This window comes from Gnatocerus cornutus, chromosome 1, assembly GCF_029298725.1.
Source record: "Gnatocerus cornutus isolate USDA-ARS CGAHR chromosome 1, icGnaCorn1.1, whole genome shotgun sequence".
Classification (NCBI taxonomy): domain Eukaryota; kingdom Metazoa; phylum Arthropoda; class Insecta; order Coleoptera; family Tenebrionidae; genus Gnatocerus; species Gnatocerus cornutus.
Window position 1 is genome coordinate 15647624 of NC_142233.1, and position 21251 is coordinate 15668874.

Below are 21251 nucleotides of genomic sequence, written 5' to 3' on the forward strand. Positions count from 1 at the left end.
ATCTTAAAAGTGATTATGTCGTAATTTGAAGGTGTCTCGTGTGGTATAAAACAGTCGCAACATTTAAACTGGGGAAGAACTCAACTGTACAAAGTAGAGGCAGAAGCAGAAATAGTGGAGAAACGTTGAGAAGAATGGGTGGTACCTACCACCGACCAGGTCACGATTTTAAAACATTTAATAGATTAACATTTAGTACAGTTAAACGAAAGGGGGCACCCTTAGGGTGCCCCCTTGAACAACGACGGGATACAATTGGTACCATTCGCACAACAACGCACTCAATCTAACTAGTCCTAACATGTTATGACAATATGGTAAGCCTATGGATATTACCTTTCCCTCACGAATGAACTTTCCACCGTTGATATTCACTTGTTCGATCACTGGCGCCCTCTCATACACACTATTCAACAAATTCTAAAACAAAAGATCAGCAACCTTCCAACACCCCAACCAAACCTACTCTTGTGGCTTCCAGATGTTCCTTAGCCCGCTCTTTGATTGGCTGCAGATTCTCCAACTTCCCGTACTGCTCATCCAACCACGCATCCTCGTTCGTCTTCGGCTTCTTGTAGTTCCTCAGGAGGTTGTACGCCTGTTCGCACCCTCTGAGTCTGTCGGCTAACTGCGAGCACACGGCGCTCCACCTGCTGTTCAACTTCTGCACTTCTTTGTCGAGGTGCTCCACGTCGCTGTGGGGCCCCCTTTGGTTCGGACGCGACTTCTCTGTCAATCGTCTCGTGTTGTCGAAATCGTCGTTGAGTTGGTCCATGGCGATCTGTTGTTGACCTACCGCCGACTGGAGCTTCAGGAGGTCGTCGTGGACGCCTTCCAGTCCTTTTTCTGTGCTCGGGAGCTCGTTGAACAACGCGAGTTTGCTCTCGAACTCGGAGATGACCAAAGTGGCGTCCTCCATTCCGTTGAGGACGATTTCAATGCACTTCAACCGCTCGATGTAGAGGTTGCTCGTGTTCCAGATGTACTTCCACTTGTCGAGGATCTTCTCCAGGTCCTTCTTGTTTTGAGGCGTCTTCAGAGTGATGCTGCGGAATGTGTCTTTGACTTGTTCGATCTCCGGCTCCAGGTTCTGGAGACGCGACTCGAACTCCTTGTGCTCCAGGACTAGGTGCTGGAGAGTGTCGATGTCACGAGGAAGGTGCGCGATGACTCTCTTATTAATAATTCGTTCGGCTTCGTCCAAAGCCTGCTCCAAGGAGGAGATCTGCTGGTTAAAAATGCGCGTCTGGTTCTTACTCTCCTCTGCAAAACAAACTTTAACACCTGCAGGTGACAACATTCAGTTTACCTTCCGCGCGCGCCCTCTTCTCGAACTCATCGAACAGCCGATTGACCTCGTCCATCTCGCGCTTCAGCCGCCTCAGCTGGGGGTCCGATGGGTCCCCCTCGGCGATGATCTTGTCGGCGTCTTCGTTGAGCGCGCGTCTGATGGCGTTGCGCTGCTCCGCTCCGATGGCGATGAACTGGGGTAAATCCCACCCCTTCACCACTTTGATGGTCGCGAAGATCATGTTCTGTCTCAGCCGCAACTGCTTCTTCTGCCACAGCGCGATGGATCTGTCGTATTGTCTTCGGAGGCGCTCTGCGCCGTCGATGGCGTCTTTATCCGGGGGAGGAATGACAAAGCAGACTCCAGGAACTTGCGCTTCAATGCCTTTAGAGTTCTGGACGCGCCATTTGATGCGGCCGGAATTGTCCACCAGGGTGCAGTCTTGGTTCTTTTCAATCACAAACTGCAAAAGAAGTCTTAAGGGTGGTGGTGTTGGTAAAACCCCAAACTCACGTTATTTTGTTTGTAATTGCAGATGGAGATGACTGTGAACGTCCTGGTGACCGGTTGGCGGCGTTGTTTCAACGGGACAATCTCCTGGGACCTGCTGATGAGCGTCTGGACTTGATCGCCGAAGGAGTTGAGTTCGTCCTTCAGCATCTGCATGCCTTGGAGGAGCTTCTCGCCGATGTCCAAGCTAAAGTCGCCTTGGCTGAACTCGGTGTTCATCACATCGTCCTTTTCCTTCAGCCACTCTTCGGCGATTTGCACGTCTTTGAAGAACTGCTGGTAGTTGCGGGTGTTCTGCAGGTGGGTCTCTAGACAGTGGGTGAGTTGGAGCAGCCACGCCCATTGCGCTTGCATGGCGGCGATGTGCGCCTCGATGGCCTTCGTCGCCGGGTGGTTCTGCTGCTGGATGAGGTACTCGCCGCGCTCTTGGACCGCGGTAAATTGATCCTCGCGTTTCTCCAGTTTGTTCATTAGGCTCTGAAAGAAAACACTATGAGAAGGAGGTCGAAGAAATCCCCACGTTACCTCATAACCAGATCCGTAATTTTGCTGCATGAGCGGAGAGAAACATGAATATGAAAAAATTGGGAGAAAATGGGGCTTACCTCGTAGTACTTCTCCACGGAGCTGACGTTCATCTTCACGTCGCTCCAGTCTCTGGTAACCTCAACTTCTTCCTTCTCGTTGAGCCACTGGAGTTCGGTAGTCGCTGACTGGATGAACTCGTATAAACTGTCCAAATCCGTCATTCGATTGGTGGAGAACGACAACAAGTCTGCGTAGACCTTCTGGAGTTGCCCCAGGTGTTGGTTGTAGAGAGCTAATTCTTCACCGGTGAAGTATTGTCGTGCTTTCACGCACATTTCCACCTTGGAGTGGAACTGATCGATCGTCTTATGCTCATTCTGGTGGAAGTTGCGTTCGGCCTGAACCGACGGAAGGTCGGTGCCATAGTCCGCCTTCTTCAATTGTTTCTACAAGGAGAAGTTAGTACCACCCCCAGGTGAGTCCTCGACTTACCAATTTGCTCTTGCACCACTCGATGTGCTCTTGGAGGGACCGGAAGTGTGGATTCGTTTCGACATTCCTAGTTTCTTGCACCGTGCGGATGTGCTTGGTGACGGTCCTCTCCTCCACCGGGAAGCTGAGGTTCGACAAAGGCCCCACGATCTTATTGTGGAGGAGTCTCCTCAAATGCACCCATCGCTCGTGTAAGTTCTTCACCCGTTTGTCCAACTCCCCGGCTTGCGGGTACCTTCCGTTCTTCAGCGTGGAAACATCTCCGATGGACACCTGAATACTCGCCTCCGCGTTCGCTAGATCTTGGTCCAACTGATCGGCGATCTTTTTCGCCTCCAACGGGTGCATCCTCTCGATCCTCCGGGACTCGTTCCCGATCGTCCTCTCAATGGTATCCAACCCAGCATCCGTTTGTTTAACCTCCCGGTGCACCTTCTCGGCTAACTTCTGCAGCTTCTCCAGCCGCTTGATCTCGTCCTGGACGTGTCGTTCGCGTTCTTGGTACGCTCCCATCAACCTCTGCCAATTCCGCTCGATGCTGTCGATGCGAAGCTCGGGCTCGACGTCGACTTCTCCGAGCTGTTTAAAGTACTTCTCCAAGTCGTGGTACAGCTGACTGAGGTACTTCTTGTCGCGCTGCCGCGGAGGGAGTTCGTCCGTTCGGAATCTCGACAACTCCGTCGCGATCTTCTTCATCTCGATGAGGGTGTTGGGGAACGACCGGTCCTGCATCAGCGAGTACTTCTCGCGCATCCAGATATGAAGAGATGACGCCAGCTCGCGGTACTCATAAACGCGCTGTTGGGCGCCGGAATCGTAGAGCGGGTGAATGGACGGCGGCTCGGGGAAGACCTCGTGCAACGAGGAGATGTAGGTGATGAGTGACTTCTCATCGGGTTCATGAGTGTCAACATCTGGAAAAAAACTTGTAGTCTCGCCGAAATAAGTTAGTAAAAGTACCTTCAGGGTCTAGGAGTCTGGTGACGCCGTACTCGCGTTCGGCGATGTAGAAGGCGGTTTCCATTCGCTCGCTCGCTCGTTGTGTCTTCACGCTGCGCCAGTCGAGCAGATCGGGGCGGTTTCGGTGGATGATGGCGCTGAAAGCCAGACCGTCTCTCCAGGATTTGGTGAAGTCTTTGACTTGGACGCCAGGGTACTTGTGGGTGGTGCGTTTCGCCCATCGCAGGAGGTAGTCTTTAGCGGAAACGTTGGATTCTTGGCCGACGACTATGTCGGAGATCTGCAACGAAAGTAAGCGTAAGAAGTGGCCGGATTTTGGGTTCTAGTTCTCTTCCGAGGTTGACAGGTGTACCAACATACGTCAATTTCCACAGAGAAATTGAAATAAGAAGAATCAATTGTGCATTGTCTCATGATTTCCACTGTTTTTATCCAGCGAAAGTGCGAAACTTGTTTCTACTTTTTCCGCGAAACCTGAATACGGCCCTGCCTTGCCACTTCATTATGGCAATAATTAAAGCTTCGCGCTTCATTTCCTATTCACACCACACGCTATACTCCTCGTCAGCACCGTTTTCACAAAAACGCACGCATGAGATCATCTTTTATTCCATTCATGGACGCATAATTTATTCACGACGAAAAACTTCTAAAGTGACTTCTTGTGTCCGATTTTTGTACCGGTAAATACCGCAATAATGAATACGGAGGTGTCGAGCGAAATTCCACGCTCATGTCGTTTGTTTTTAATAGCCGAGTATCAATTTTATTACCGAAGATCCTTGAGTTTCTGTTTGGTCGCTTTGTAGTTTTATTCATGAAGGTGCGTATTAGGAAAACAAGGAAGAGATCGATATGTTGCAGGTGATACTGATAAGGTTCAATAGATTTAGTCACGGACTTTTAGAAGGCCTTGCGTTTTTTTTTCATGTTGGTACCATTGTTTTGCGTTTGACAAATGTTAGCACTGACATAATTGCATTTTAGTCTATGTTTAACCTCAAACTGTCAAAAAAACAAAACTACCAACACATTTGTTAACTTCACGGCCAACGCCGACTTTTGACTGATTAGTATTCGTCGCAACATAAACTCTTACTAAATCCAGGCGACTAGAACTATCTATAAGAATAATTAACTAACAACAATGCAACATCAGTTAGTAAAAACTAATTTTTCATTAATTAACTATAAAAATAATTCCTTGTCGTAGTTGCTAATTAAGTTAGCACTGATAATGGTGTAATTAGTTTCGAACCAATTACACTTCTTTTTTCTGATATCAGTGCTAATCTAACTAATTTTTATAGTTAGAGGCCGACTTTTTATAAATGTGGGTAGTAAAACTTAAATAGTAGTAGTAAAACCGACAATTAGCTAATTCTTTTCCGAGAACCAAGAATCATAACCACAAAAACAGCAAATTTCTATTGATATTATCGTTATGGCCGTGCCTATTTAACTAATTTTTACCATTTCATGTAGTAGCGCTATCAGATATTAACTATAATTGTAGCTACAATATTTTTAGAGGTTAGTAGTTCAAATAACTCTTAATAGCCAATAGTGTTGACTCTATTATTGAGCTATCGTATATCAATATCGATCTAACTAATTTGACATCTAACTATAAATTTTTACAGCTAAAAGTTAAATTTTTAGACAGCTCTGGAATGGTTGTTAGTAGCATAAAAATCAATCAAATTGGCTAATTTCTTCGAGACAACAATCACAACCATCAAAGTAGCTAGATCTTGTTGATATTATAGTTATAACCGTGTCTATTTAACTAATTTTTACCATTAATTATTAACTACAATTGTAGCTATAATATTTTTAGAAGTAAGTAGTTCTAATAACTCTAAATAGTTAATAATTAATCTTGGCTCTATAATTGAGCGATCATGTATCAATATCAATCTAACTAATTTGGCATCTAGCAACTATACATTTTAATAACTAAAAGTTAATGTTTTAGATTGCTCTAAAATGTTAGTTAGTAGCGTCAAAATCAATCAAATTAGCTAATTTTTTCGAGAAAACAATCATAACTATCAAAGTTAGCTAATTTCTATTGATATTATAGTTATAGCCGTCTCTATTTAACTAATTTTCACGTAATAGCACCATCAGATCTTAACTATAATTGTAGCTACAATATTTTTATAGGTTAGTAGTTTTGAAGTCAAATCAAATAACTCTAAATAGTTAATTGTGTAACTTTACCATTGCGTTATCTTATTATAATATTCATCTAACTATTTTTGCACATAGTAACTATAAATTTTATAGCTAGAAGTAAAATTTTCAAATATCTCTTAAATTTTTGTTAGTATCCTCAAAATCAATTATAGTCGGAATTTTATAACTTTGGTTTAACCCCGCCCACATGAACAAATGACGATTTGAATTTGTCGAATCAAGAAATGGCTAGCCTCCTTTACTCAACATAATCAAAAATTTTACGGCTCAAGTGTCACACATGTCAAGAAGATTTGCGGTTTTGCCAGAATTCAATTAATCGTGAAAGTTTCGTCGATTTTGATGGTGCTTCATCTTCTAATGTGTGGACATTTCTACCCCGACTTTTAGCAAATATCGACGAACTATCAAAATTTTGCAGAGTAAATCAGACTTCCAGCTAAAATTTAATTGGCCCAAAAGGTAGGCGGAGTTAAACCAAAGATACAAAATTCTGACTATAAATTAGCTAATTCCTTCGAAACAACAATCATAACTAGCAAAGTAGTTAAATTTTGATAATATTATAGTTATAGCAGTATTCTATATTAATCTATATTCTAATCAAAGTTATAGCTAAAACTGTTTCCGCCATTTAGCTAATTATTCTTATAATTTGTCTAATTAATTAATAGTTAACTGACTGTCTTAGATTGACAAATACCTAAAAGTTAAATGTCCAAATCGTATTTAGTTCTTTATCAAAAATTAGTTAATAGTAGAAAAATATAAATTTTAATTAAATATCAAAAATAGCTAGCGGTGATTCCAATAATAGTTATAACTGTGCTCTTTTAACTAATATTGTATCAATTTACATCAAAATTTAACTATAACTGAAGTTAAACCATTTTTATAAGTGCCGTAAAGTCAGTTAACTAATTACTTAATTTAATTATTCCATGATAATTAACAAAAGAATAACTAAAATTTTAATCCTAAGATGTCTTCTGGTAACTAACTTCATCAAAGTATCAAATTAACTAATCGTATCAAAACACTAATAATTATAACTACAAAACAGCAAATTGAGAGTGCTATGATTTTATAGTTATAAGTTCATGTAAGAAATTGGGGGGGGGAAGTAATAATAGCTATAATTGAGCTAAGAAACTGTTTCTCTTCCGTAATCTGAATAGATCTCATTTAATTATAACACTTCACAATTAATTAATTTCTTTCAACGAATGAACTGTCAAATTTGTCAAACGTGCTTAAGCAGGCTGTGGAAATAAACAAATGTTGCTAACTCCGTTGAAACGTCACGATGACAGTTTGAGGTTAAGCATTAGTATTCAGTGATGTAATTGTTGATTTTAAAACGTCAAAAATAACAGAACTACCAACCCATAGAAAAACACGCAACGCCTCCTATTTATTTTTTCAAATTAGAGGAATTATGAAAACAATCGTTTCCCTGTATGCACATGTGGCGGTAAATTACGCAAAAACTCTAACAAAAGTAATTTCCTGTCGAGTGTTTGTCCTCCATCCTTGCATTCATCTTTAAATATGTCAACCATCGAAAGCCAAGCATAAAAATTAGGAAATTGGCTTGAAATCCGGCGAAGTTGTGCGAACTGTCAGCTCTTGATTGGCTCAGTTTCGTTGGCAAAATGCGAAAATGTTGCATAATCCAGGCAAAGATCTCCAGCGGATGCAATTTCTTCGCGTTACGCAAAGAGGTGTGTCAGAAAAACGTGAAAGTTTTCGCTACCTCCACACGTTTTTTTCTAAACTGGAATAATAGCGCCATCATTTACATCTGTTGACCGTGACACGCCTAAGAAGGCAAAAAGGGGTGTTTAGAGCCCATGTTTTGATCTGGCGATGAACTTGCGTGGTCTTGACACCGTTTGTACCGCAAGTGAACCGTCGTTACGTCACTTGATCAAATATTGACGCTGCCATAAACAATTAAAACCGCAAACAAGAATGTATCCCAACCTTGACTCGTTTCGGACAGACCGCCTCGGCGGCTCTGGCGACGTCCTCCCTGCTCTGGATGCTCCTCGTCGCCGCTCTTTTCGTTAAATCCTCGGCGGTGCTTCGTTCCTCACCGCGCGTTAAAGTCGTCACTTTCCGGACGATGCGCGTCGTTATCCTGCGAGTACCATCTTCGGCTCTCCTGCTGGTCTTGGTGGATTCGATGGAACTCCCCAACACCTCCGTGGAGAGGTGCTTCTTGGTGTACACCGCCTGGAGGTTGTCGATTTCCGACGGATCGGAGAAGTGCGTGACGATGGGAGGGCCGACTCGGCGGTCCTGCGACGTTCCTTGGACGAAAAGGCGCTTGGACGAGGAGGAATCATCCTTCACGAATCGGTACATTTCACTTTTCTTTGAGTCTTTTTCCACTCGCGCACTGTGTTGACATTTGCAGCAGCAGGTGTTACGTCAGGTGAGCGTCGGTGAATACTGATGGATCGCAGTTAGCCTTGCTCATGGAGCGTTGCATTTGTTGGTGGGCGCAGGGCCGTACGCGGGCGGATCGCGGCCCCACCAACGTGTTAACACCAGGTGAGCGTATTTGCTTATTTGGTTAGCAAATCGAAGAAAAAAACAAGAATGTGTGACAGGGACGTATTGATTCTTGTTTACGTAAACGAGGTGGCGCGGATCGGCAATCGATGCCTTAATCCAGTCGCCGTGGCACTAACGGATGTGCTTTATTTTCACCATGTGAGGCTGATTATTTCCGGTCTGATGGCCATATTTCCGGTGCTTACTGCTCTTGCAAAGCAGAAGGCAGCAAAGTGGAAATGGTGACGAATTCTTGGGTAGATTCGGAGGAATTCCAAAGAGATGAGCTCAGAAAATTTACCGTAAGATCACTTTTTGCGTTATAATTGATATTTATTTATTGGCTCAATTAAGCGGCGAGCGTTGGCGTTAAAGAGGAAAAAATAAGCTTGCCATGAATAACATCACGTGGCAGCTCCGGTGAAATAATAGACACATCTGGCGAACAATTTTGCATTTACATTTCAAGAAAACAATCGATTCGTTCTAAGCGGTTTGGAAACGTATGGTGCCGTAATTGGCAATTTTCTCCAGTTCTTTAGGTTTAACATGTTGGCAGCAACGAATTTAACTTTTGCTGCCAACAATCTGTCATTTAGATCACGGGAAATGCCTACTTGGAAGATTTCTTATTTGAGAGTTGGCAACATTGATATTGACGTCATAGACACTAAAAACAAAATTGTCGTTCGATAAACATAAACATTGTAAAGTGAATTGTTTTCCAATAATTACCAACTGTATTGCACTGAAATTATCAAATCTCGAATGCGCCAAAGGAGAATCGAGAATTTGAATAATGTTGGTAGTTCTGTTATGCATCTCTATGACAGTTTGAGGTTAACGACGAACTAACGGAAATGTTGTCATGACAAAAAAATTGTTCAAATTGCACGGCCTTCCACAGTTTCTAAATGTTGGTACGCCTGATTTATGACAAATCTAAAGTAACCAAAAAAAGAAAGCTTGAAAATTTTAACTGTTGGTAGCTCTGATTGCTATCTCTGACAGTTGGAAGTTAACGATTCATTGACATGCAAAATTGTGACTGCAAAAAACGATATTGTAAATTCCCACGCCTACTTAAGCTTGTTTTTATTCCAGGTTCTAGCAGTGTTAAATGTTTCGGATTTTAAGTTGGTATGCCTGATTTCTATATTTTATTTATTCATTTGTTCACTATTTGGTGACATCACCAAAACCCACATTTGTTAAAAGCCCCTTTGAAATTTGAATTATGTTGGTAGCTCTGATTGTTATCTGTGACAGTTTGAGGTTAACGATTAATTGACTTGTAGAATTGTGACTGCTAAAAAACAATATCATAAATTCCCATGCCGACTTGGAGTGAAGTAGTATTCCACGTTTAGAATTTTAAGTTGGTACACCTAATTTTTATATGTTTTGTTATTCATTTGTTTATTATTTGGTGACAATATCTACATTTTTTAAATTCCCTTAAAATTTTTCGTTTTGTAAACATAACAGTTACCAACACTAAAGTATCAAAATCACCAAATCTTTGGTTTTGGAATTTTGAATTATGTTGGTAGCAGTTTGACTGTTTAACTGACAGATTCGAATGACAAAACAATGTTTCAAATCTCACAGCCTTTTATTCCGTTTATTCCAGAATTTAGTGTTTTAATACAATTTTGTCAGCTTTGTAATTTTATGTTGGTATGATTGTTTTAAAGCAATATTTGTCAAATCAAGAGAAATATTGTTACAATGGCAACATTTACGCAAAACACCAAAACTCCGCAGTTTTAAAATATTTTTCGATTCGTTTTTATAAACATAAAATTTGTCAATTGAATAGCTACCAACTTAAAAACATAAAATTATCGTTTTGTAAACATAAAACCTTCTAAAATGAGCTACTTTTTTAATAATTACCAACAGTAAAATGCCAAAATCACCAAATCTTGATTTTTCCAAACAGCTCGGAAATTTGAACTATTTTGGTAGTCATTTTCGTAATATCTGACAGTTTGACATCTTAACTGACAAATCATAATGACAAAACAATGTTTCAAATCTCACAGCCTACTTAAACGGGTTTTTATCCCAGAATTTACTGTGTTTTAAACAAATTTGTTAGGTTGCCTCATTTTAAAGTTGTATGTTGGTATGACTGTTTTTTATGTCAATGTTTGTCAAATCTAAAGTAACTTTGTTACATTGGCAACACTCACGCAAACAATTAAAACTCCGCAATTTTACAGATTTTCTTCGATTCGGTTTATAACCGTAAAGATAAAATGATTTACTGTTCCCAATAGCTACCAACTGTACATAACCAAAATATTACCAAACTTTGAGGCGCCAAAGGAGCTACGGGAATGTTGGTGGTTTTATTTGTTATCTTTGACAGTTTGAGGTTAATGTGATTGTTGACACGTCTCCATTACAAAACAATGCAATTTCAAAGCCCGCTTAGAAGCATTTTTATGGGTTGACGCGCCTGCTTTTATGTATAAATTTAAACTATTGCCAACTCTCCTGTACCAAAGTCACCAAATTCTGATATGCCCAAGGGAACCTGGGAATTCTAAGATTGTGAAATTAATTACTGTTTTAATCGCCAGCAACTGCACTAAACCAAAATCACCACTCTCTGAGCCGCCAAAAAAGTGACGGGAATGTTGGTAGTTTTTTGTTATCTTTGACAGGTTGAGATTAATGTGATTGTTGACACGTCTCCATTACAAAACAAGACAATTCCAAAGCCCGCTTAGAAGCCTTTTATATTAGTTGGTGCACCTGCTTTTATAACTACTGCCAACTGTCCTGTACCAAAGTCTCCAAATCCCGACATGCCCAAGGCGGCCTGGGAATTCGAATAATGTTGGCAATTCCGCCAGTTTGAGGTTAACAAGCAATTGACACACAAAACCGCGATTGTTGACAAATCCTCCTGACAAAACAGCACACAAAGCCTACTAGCCGTCATGTGTTGCCGCTCCACGACCATTTAAACTGTAAATCGTGCTCCATGCCTCTTCCGCTGCCTATCTCCAAGCGCAGATCAAACAGCTAATTAATATTAAGTCCAACAAGCATCTCAAACATCCTCTTTTAACGAGCTCAGTTTCCAACCGAAATCCGCGTCCTACCAACTTCCGATCCACAATTTCCCTCACGACCTCCTGGGAACCCCGAGATATGTTTTGACTTTTGATCTCGAGATTGCAGTTTTCTCAGTTTTTTTTTCGGAACAAAAGATAACTGTAAAAGCGGAACGCACGTGCATCTTGGGTCAGGTTGGCTGATGTCATTTCTAGGGGGCTGGGCATTTTGGCAGGTTGGCAACACCGTCCAAGCGGAACGAAACGGTTCAGCTTTGTTTAATTAATTACAGCTCCGAAGTGATTGATTCGAGTTAAATGATTTGGAACCGGAGGAAAATCTTCTCACAATACGCAAAAAAGTCAACACCTGGGGCCGAAATTTCGACAAACTTACACAATTGACCATGGCCAATCGCACGGAATCTATCCAACCATATGGTATCACCGACGTGGGTTGTATTTGTAACTTGAAGTACATAAAAATTCACCGACTGTCAAAATCGCGACCCGACTTTATATGGTCACGATTATGACACCGCGTGGGCAAAAGGTGATCTTCGCTATGGATCAAGTAAATAATGGCCGAATAGACGCCATTTTAGTGATATATGGACCAATTCTAAGAAACGTGAATGCACGATTAGGACACACCTCGTTCCGATTCGAATTAACATGGTCTAGCGATAAATTCAGTGCGCAACGTTTAATTAGTCAAAGTAGTTTTAATTGCTGAGAATTACGATGACGTTTTGCTTAATTAAAGACGTTTTTTTCTCGTTAGAATTACTGTTATATTCAAATGGGCACCGCATGAGATCACCGATGGAAATCTGCAGTTTCGAAATGTCAAAATGACAGTGCTACCATCACGAAAATAACCAATAGAAGTTTTGCAATACAATTTCGAACGCACGCCTGATTTGTGGCGCCATCTAGGTTTGATGTGAGGTGGCAGGTGGAGATCGCTGCAGCAAAAGGAAAAACTGCAAGCCGTGACGTTGCAAAGCACATTCTATGCACATAACTGCATTCACTAGATGCATCCAATTATTTCTAAACAGTGCACCATTGTTAATTCCAGTTATTTAAGACAGTTGTGAGGTTAGAATCATGAGAAAATGACTTTGGGGATTTTTGTTAAGCGCAGTTGGTAACAGTTACTTTGCTTTCTTCGTTTGTGCTTTTGCTTTTTGTCCACATGCAGCAAACAGAAATGCCAACTCAATAAAGACTATTTTTCCTGCAGCGACTTTTTGCAGGCGCCAAATTTAAAATGCAGCTCTGCCATTGGTTCTGCGGAAGGTCAAACAAGAACTGTCACATTTCATTTCATCCAAAATTGACATTTATTTACTACAGGTATCTAACTAATCTCTTTCAAATCCTGCTGATGTTTAAAAATCTCTGCACGAAAAATAACCTATAAATTTACTGAATCACTTAGGGAAAAATGCGTTTTCATTTGGTTACACTGAAAAAAGACTAAACAACAACGCCATGCAAATACGCAACACTAAACAAGCTGAAACGTCAATCATCGATTGTTTCTTCAGTGTTACCAAATCTCATTGAAATTCATGGCTTGCTTGTGTTCTTAACTGAAAAAGTCATCAAATTGCCTTTGATTTTTTTGACAGCAAAACGCGTGTGTTAATACCCCATTTGACGTTTGACCAACCGAAGACTAGAAAAGACACCCACACAGCCGTCTTGATTAGAAAACCTCCTGGAACCACCGAAGCGAAAGCGATCTTTGGCGTGACTCAAGTCGTTTGCGTCTCCTTCGTGACTAATCATAATTTCCTAAGCTGGTGGCGAAGGATTAGAAAGTGCCAGCAAACTAAATTTATTTTGTAAAAATGAAAGAATTTTTTTGTGTTTTTTTTTTGTCTCCGCCACTGTGTTTCGATTAGCAAACGTATGTCGTGGTTTGAACCACGTTACAGATATTTGTACGAAAGTTGAGGTTATGAGTTAGTTTTTTTATAGTACAGTAAAGTGCCAAAATCACCAAACCTTGATTTCCCGAAAAAATTTGAACTATTTTGTCAGCCATTTTTGTAATATCTGACAGTTTAACATTTTAACTGACAGATCCTAACAACAAAACAATGTTTGAAAATTCACAGCCTACTTAAAAGGGTTTTTATCCCAAAATTTAGTGTGTTTTGAAACAATTTTGTCAGATTGGCCCAATTTGGAGTTTTATGTTGGTATGATTGTTTTTATGTCAATGTTTGTTAAATCTAAAGTAACATGGTTACATTGGCAACACCGACGCAAACGACCAAAACTCAGCAGTTTCACAGATTTTCTTCGATTCGCTTTATAATAAAGATAAAATGAATTACTGTTTCAATAGCTTTACCAACTTTACTAAAACAAAATTACCAAACTCTAACGCGCCAAATGAGCGACGGGAATGTTGGTAGTTTAATTTGTTTATCTTTGGCAGTTTGAGGTTAATGTGATTGTTGACACGTTTCCATTACAAAACAACACAATTCCAAAGCCGCTTAGAAGCGTTTTTATTGGTTGGTACGCCTGCTTTTATGTACAAATTTAAACTACTGCCAACTGTCCTGTACGAAAGTCTCCAAATCTCGATTTGCTTAAGGAGGCCCGGGAGTTCCAAGATTGAGAAATGAATCAGTTTCAATGGCTGCCAACTTTACTAAACCAAAATCACCAAACTGTAGTTTTTTTGTTATCTTTAACAGTTTGGGGTTAATGTGATTGTTGACACGTTTCCATTACAAAACAACACAATTCCAAAGCCCGCTTAGCAGCATTTTATCGGTTGATGCGCCTGCTTTTATGTATAAATTTAAACTAGTAAGTTGAGGTTATGTTGAATGAGTTCACGTTGATATTTATTTATTTATGGTTGGTCGCTTGCGCCTCCGTAATTACGTAGTTGCTTCAGATTGACAGCAGCCATAATCAAAAAGTCGTGCTCCCTCTAGTTATTATTAACCTCCTTGCATGTTCGCAGGTTCGCCAACTGATTTACTAATTTCCAAGGCAAACATTGCTAACGTAACAACGAGAATATTCCCAATTTAATAAAGAGTGGCCACACAGCGCCATCTGTGGACGCACGCGCGAACTTTTTCCGGTACGCCACTGTCCGGAAATTCCCAAATAATCCTCGCGTGATGCTCTCATCACAACAAACCGTTGCATGCTCAGTCTAGACTAGAAGTGTCCTTGTCTATAATTAACTTGAAAAATAAATGGGACTTCTCTACGTTGGTAGCACTGTCACTTTTGACATCGTCAGCCGGCTAGATGATGGTCCCTTACCTTTCGTGCCTAACACGTGAGCAGTGGTGGGGAAAAAAATTCACCATTAAACTCAGACTAAAAGGGCATGCAACAACAAAATGGCGCTCGGAAAAAAACTGTTCATCAGCGTTGCCAACTTAAAATTCCTACGAAAGCTGCGACTTACCTGGAAGTGGAGGATGATGGTCCAGATCAAGCCGAGGGTGAGTTTGGGGTTCCCGTCGACGATGTCTTCCGACCGGATGTTGACGAGTTTGATTTTCTTGCAGTGGAGGAAGTGTAAGGCCGTGTCTATGTTGTGGAGCATGTGGAAACGCATCTTTCCTCTCTCTCGTGGCTGCAAAGAACCAATGGGAGTGAGGAGGATGGTTGTCAAAATGTCGAAAATTTCCCTTCTTTGTTTTAATTAGTGATTTATATGGCATAATCCATCAAACTTTATACCCGTCATAAAACAAATCGCCAAAATGGCGTGTTAAGAGCTCAACTTTCACAATCGTAGTCGCTCGATTAGGAAATTAATTACAAAACGTTTTAATCAATTCGTAGCGCAATTCATAGCAATTAGCAAAATTAAAAAAGACTTACAAGTTGTTCGCCAGTTAAAACTTCCAAAAGAGAGATCAGGTTGTGTCCATCGCGCAGGTCCTCGAAGAGGTCTCTGATTTGACGATTGGCCTGTAAAAACAAAGTTTGGTCATTCCCGTCCAATCACAACACATTAAAATTTGGGTGAGAAAACAAACGAAGAGCATGCACAAAATCAAGAAAACCGTGCAAAAACAATTTCACACTCAACTTACAGATGGCGGACAACATGGCGAGTTGTTGACGACGACGCACACGTGTAAGCACGTGTATGTCTGGAAATATCGAAAAGTATTACTTTATGGGACGAGGGAGGAAGTTGAACCGAGGCGCAGTTTTTGAAAATTTTGTTGTTTTTTTTGTTTGGAAATGACATCATACGCCTTCGCAATCCACGCACACATTTCATTAAAAAGTGTAAAGAATGTGTTTGTTTACTTTTTATATAATCATCGACCCACTGAACTACTAAATTCTGATGAAAAAGGAAATGTCATACTTGACGCTGTGAGTGGGTTAAGTTGGTACCGATTGAGTCGAAATTAACGAAATTTCGATTATTGTGAGAAAGTAACATATTGACATATTTGGAATAATTTTTTTTTGGGGGGTGGGGGGAAATTTAAATTTTCAAAATAAAAAAAAATGGAAATTTTCTGTGTGCACGTCCAGGGTTTTTATAATCGTTTTTTCTTATATTTTTCGAATAAATGTTGTCTAAGAACAAAAAACTAAATTTCTGGTACTTGTTTCAGTGTCAAAATCAACAAGAAAGAATAAGAACAAAAAATGGAATTGTTCAAAGAAACCAAAATTTGCAGAAAAAATTATGAAAATTTTGAAATCCCGCAGAATCAAAAAACCTGAGGAAGCAGTAGAATTTAAAAATTAGTTTTGGAATCCTCAACCTGAACCTGAAAGTGAAAAGAAGAACAAAGTCCAAAAAAGAAAATACCTAAAATTACAAAAAAGAAAAAATCTTAAGCATACAAAGAAACCTAAAAACATAAAAAAAACAGAAATTTAGTTGTTTTGAATGAAATTTTTCTAGAGAATGTGAATTATCAAAAACTTTCACGGAGCTTCCAAAAATCTTGAAAATTGTTTTTTTGAAATTCTTTGAAAAATCACAAAAAATCTTAAAAAAATGGATAAGAAAACTTAAGAGAAACGTCCGATTCAAAACTTCCAAGAAATCAAAAAAATAAAGCTCAAATGGATGTCCAATAAAATAATCAAAACTGAATCATCAAGAAATCCTCAAAAAAAAAATCTAAAAAATGTTGTAGAATATGTAAAAATGCTGAAGAATCCTAAAAATGATCTAATATTTTCTCAAAAAAAGCAAAAACTTATGAATTCTGAATGAAAGAATCTCTAAGAAATTTTGAGAAAAATATCAAAAAAAGTCAAAAATGGCTAGAGTCTAAAATCTAAAGAAAACGATCTCAGAATTGTAAAAAATGTCGGGTAAATTTAGAAAATTCCAGAAAATCCTAACGAATCCTGGAAAATCTTAAAAAAAATCTCAAGAATTTACTAAAAATTCAGAAGATCTAAAAGGCAAAAAAAAACGTCGAAAAATCAAAACTATGCACTTAAAATCTTAGAAAATTGTTGTAGAAAATCAAAAGGAATGTTGAACAATTTCTAAAAATAGTCTAGAATCCCAGAAAATTTCACAGAATCTAATGAATCAAGCAAATTAAAGAATCTGAAGAAACCGAACGAATGAAAAAGAAGAAGAATAAAAATCTTCAAAACCATAGAAAAGCAGTCGAAATCCTAAAATTTTCCAGACGATCCAAAAAAATTCGTAAACAATTCTGGATAATTTTAATGGGTCCAAAAAAGTATCTTGGAAAATCTTAAACAATTCCATAGAATCTTCGGGACATCGTGAGGATCTAAAAAAGTAAGAAAATCCACAGAAATGTCCTTAAAGTCGTAAAAATGTTTTCAAAATGTCGAATGAACCCAGAACAAATATACCAGTATTGAAAATCCTACAAGAATCAGAATTTCCAAAAAATCTCCGATAAAATTACCAATTCTGAATCTCCAAGAAATCTTAGAAAAATCCACAAAAATTTGAGAGATTTCCAAAACACGGCAAAGAAATTATTGAAAAATTTCTACAAAAAATTGTACACAATTCCAAATAATCTTCAAAAAATCTCCAAAAAAATTAAAATTCTCTAAAAAAGGCCTAAAAAAAATCTCAAAAAATAGTAAAAATGTCGGATAATTTCAGGGAATTCTAACGTATCCTGGAAAATCAAATTAATGCAGTTGAAATTTTAGAAAATCCTAGAAAATCAAAAGTAGTGTTGCATGAGTTTAAGAAACGCTCAAAAATCCCAGAAATGGCTAGAAATGACCAGAAATTTTCTCAAAAAAGCTAAAGTGAATCCGAAAAAATCCTCAATAGGAAATCAGTGTATCTGTCTAAGAAAATCACTAGGAAATCAGAAGAAATCGTTAGGAAATTAGAAAACTCATTACAAAATCAGGGGAAGTTTGACGAAATCACAAGGTAATCAAAGGAAATTAGTCGAAATCACAAGAAAATCAGCGAGGAAATCAGGGGAAGTCAGGTGTATGTCATTTTTAAGAAGTATTAACCCCTGGGACAATCCTAAAGAATTCTAGAGAATTTTCTAGAAATTTAGAAGACCTGATTAGCGAAAAGAACGTCAAAAAATCTAAACTGTGCATTTAAAATCTCAGAAATTCCAAGAAAATCAAAAAAAATGTAGAATTTCTAAAAATGCCCAAGAATTCCTAAAATGGTCCACAAGATTCTTAAAATCTCAAAGAATCTAATGAATTCTGAACGAATTGAAGAAACAATTCAAAGAATCTGCAGTTTTGAAGAAACCATCGAACGAAAATAAAGCTGAAGAATCTTGAAAGCCACAGAAAAGTAGTCGAGGTCCTAAAATTTTCCAGACGGTCCTACAAAATTGTTAACAATCCTGGATCTCAAGGAGTATGCTAGAAATCCAAGAAATTTACCTTAAGTCGTGAAAACGTCCTTAGAAAGTTAAAAGGATCTTAAAGACTCCAACAAAAGTTGAGAAAAATTTAACCAGTCCCAAAAATCTTCGGAAAAAAATCAGAGAATTTATTAAGAATCAAAGAATCCATGAAATGCATGAAAAAGTAAAAATATTCTGAGAGATTACGATCGCAATTCTTTCAGATTCTTGCAGATGCTTAGATATCCCTAGAGATCCTTAAAGTCCCTTGCAGACCTTCAGAGTTCCGTAGAGAATTACTCCTATTACATATTTTCCTTGGATATCCCTAAGGAATGTTTAGAAATTATGTGCGATTGTTAAAAAATCCTTCCATATTCCTCAAGTTTCCTAGAGATCCTTACGAACCCGGCGAATATAAACAATCCAAAAACAAAATATCAAGAAGTGGAAGAAACCAAAGAAAAAAAAGAGAACAAAATTTGATTCATATGCAGGGTGAACAATTTTATCTTTCTTGATCAAGCAGCCCTTGACATTTGGTACCACGAAGAAAACAATTGAATCATGACATTTCGTACTCCACATAACCTCAAATGATTGACTGACATCCAGTGTTACCAAACTCATAAAAAATATGCAAAAAAACATAAAAAATCTGCGTGTAATTTGGCTGTCTCCAAGAATGATCGCATATTATCCTTAATTTAACAAACAACTGGTGTCACTGACCAAAGTAACATGACCTAGATGTTCATATTCCTACATGAATTCAACATACTTTCTCTTGAATTTGAAATTTGCTCAAATTTACGTGTGGGAGCTCTTCCACTCAAGTGACAGGTGACATTTCTCCTTTGACAACTTCCTGCGTGTGACGTAAGTTAGTCCAGCAGCCTTGACGAAAAATTTTTGGAAGATCAGATTATCATCTCCAGATCAAAATAGCTATGACACAATCGATATTGATTACCAAATATAGATATTCGTCACTGATAATAAACCGCGCCAACAAATCAATCTAAAAATAGCCATCAACAAATCACTTTCATAATAATCAGTCGTACCACTACATTATTGTTAATAATTAATATGTCACCCACGGCCGCCAATTACGGCAGCGCTCTAGAATTCCGCGCGATTCCACAAAAGATTTATGGAAAATCCTTCTTACATTTTCAGTCCATAAATCGCAATTATCGCTCTCGGAAAAAATTATCACGAGACCTCAATACCGTCGTGGAGGCTTAAAAAATGCGTTTATGGTGGTAATATTGATCCTTTATTTTCTTGGACCGGCTAACCTGGTTGTGCATACATGGCCGCCTATGACGAAACAAGTTTATTATTCCATCTGTACCTTTAACGGGTAACGAAAGAAATTTCGTTTTCACCGGTTGACCTCAGCGTTTGCGGTTTGAAGGAAATCGATTGGAATTGCGATCGATTATTCCGAATTAAAATTATGCAGTGGCGGCGCTGCCACTTAGTCAAGTTGGCAGCACTGAAAAAACAATTGGGGATGACACTTCCCTAACCCCACTTTTTCGTCTGTCAAATGGGACGGTGTGGGTTGATCCCCGACATACGTTCGCTATTTTTAGCCCCGCGACAATGGCCTCCTTAACTTCGCCTATTTTTACCGCGGATGCCGTTTCAGTGACATTTTAAGAGGTTAAACGGATTCCTCACGCACTAAACATGATGACGTCATTTCGGATAAGATCTCACATTAGCATGCAACAGACGTACCTTCATGTATTTCCAGTGCTAGGAAGCATGAAAATAACAATTAGAGGCGATTATTATTGATTGATTATTCATTGAAATTAACGAGGATAATGACTGAATTATGCAACGGTTCTGCGGTGGGTAAAAACAAGAAGTGCTCATTCATGGCGAGACAAAAGGAGCGGCTGCTGACGCTTCGAGATGTTTTATTGTTGTTTTTGTTGTTCAGAGAATTCAGACTTTTCGGGATCCTGTTTTGGGTTGTTCCCACAGGACTCTCAGGAAACGGTTGGTTCCCACAATTGTGGTGACAGATTTGGATTATCCCGAAGCAATTTTGCTAATCCCTCGGGAATATAAACCTGTTTTCTTATTTTTTTTATTTGAGGGAGATTCCAGAGTCCCCTTATGGGAACTGTATGTAGTTATTACAAAATGTACTCATTTTACGCAGAATTTCATGCAAAATCCAAAACTGTGCTAATATTCAGTTTTTTGTTTTTTGCCAAAACTCGTAAACTATTTGTCCGATTAATCTCAAATTTGGCCAGTTGATAGATCTTGAGCTGCTCTTTCGATTGATGCATAACTAGAAGGTATTAAAAGTCCGTTTTCACCTCGAAAAAAATTATTGCAAATCACCCCAAAAAGACCTCTTCAAAACAGATTTTGGTCAATGACTCGTTTATTTTTGAAGCACACTCAACTTATTTGGGCTCATTTTACGCAGAATGTCACGCTGATTCCAAAACCGGGAGAATTTTTAACGTACGTCAACAAATAACTGAGTTATGGCCAATCAAAGTTACGGATGGTTGATTTTCATTTTTCTAATTTTTAAAGCTAAATATCTCGAAAACTAGTACAGATATTGAGGAACGGATTGCGCCATCGCTTTTCTCGGCACATTTTCCTTTAGAAAAAGAAGTCAAAAGTCGAAAATTCGATGGTCGTTTTTTTAACCAAAAAAATTTTGCACTCAATCGATGAAAATTTTTCAATTTTTCGTTTTTTGATCGCCCCTCGTAAACTACCCACCCGATC

At 39.0% G+C, this 21251-nt stretch overlaps 1 protein-coding gene across 25 annotated transcripts in view; it reads right to left on the minus strand.

Annotated features, from left to right (window-relative positions):
* shot (dystonin-like protein short stop) overlaps positions 1-21251 on the minus strand; it is a 97923-nt gene that overhangs the window by 38270 nt on the left and 38402 nt on the right. For 17 of the 25 annotated variants that reach the window (XM_088050017.1, XM_088050020.1, XM_088050021.1 and 14 more), the window contains 11 exons: positions 20229-20246; positions 15711-15770; positions 15496-15585; positions 15074-15244; positions 3782-4061; positions 2822-3735; positions 2407-2775; positions 1805-2278; positions 1310-1754; positions 467-1263; positions 337-420 (listed from right to left, as the gene is read on the minus strand). In XM_088050017.1, the coding sequence (XP_087906143.1) occupies positions 337-420; positions 467-1263; positions 1310-1754; positions 1805-2278; positions 2407-2775; positions 2822-3735; positions 3782-4061; positions 15074-15244; positions 15496-15585; positions 15711-15770; positions 20229-20246 (3702 nt within the window). Of the gene's footprint in view, positions 1-336; positions 421-466; positions 1264-1309; positions 1755-1804; positions 2279-2406; positions 2776-2821; positions 3736-3781; positions 4062-7969; positions 8461-15073; positions 15245-15495; positions 15586-15710; positions 15771-20228; positions 20247-21251 lie in introns of those variants that run through there. The other 8 variants (XM_088050040.1, XM_088050022.1, XM_088050039.1 and 5 more) reach the window with 4 other exon arrangements.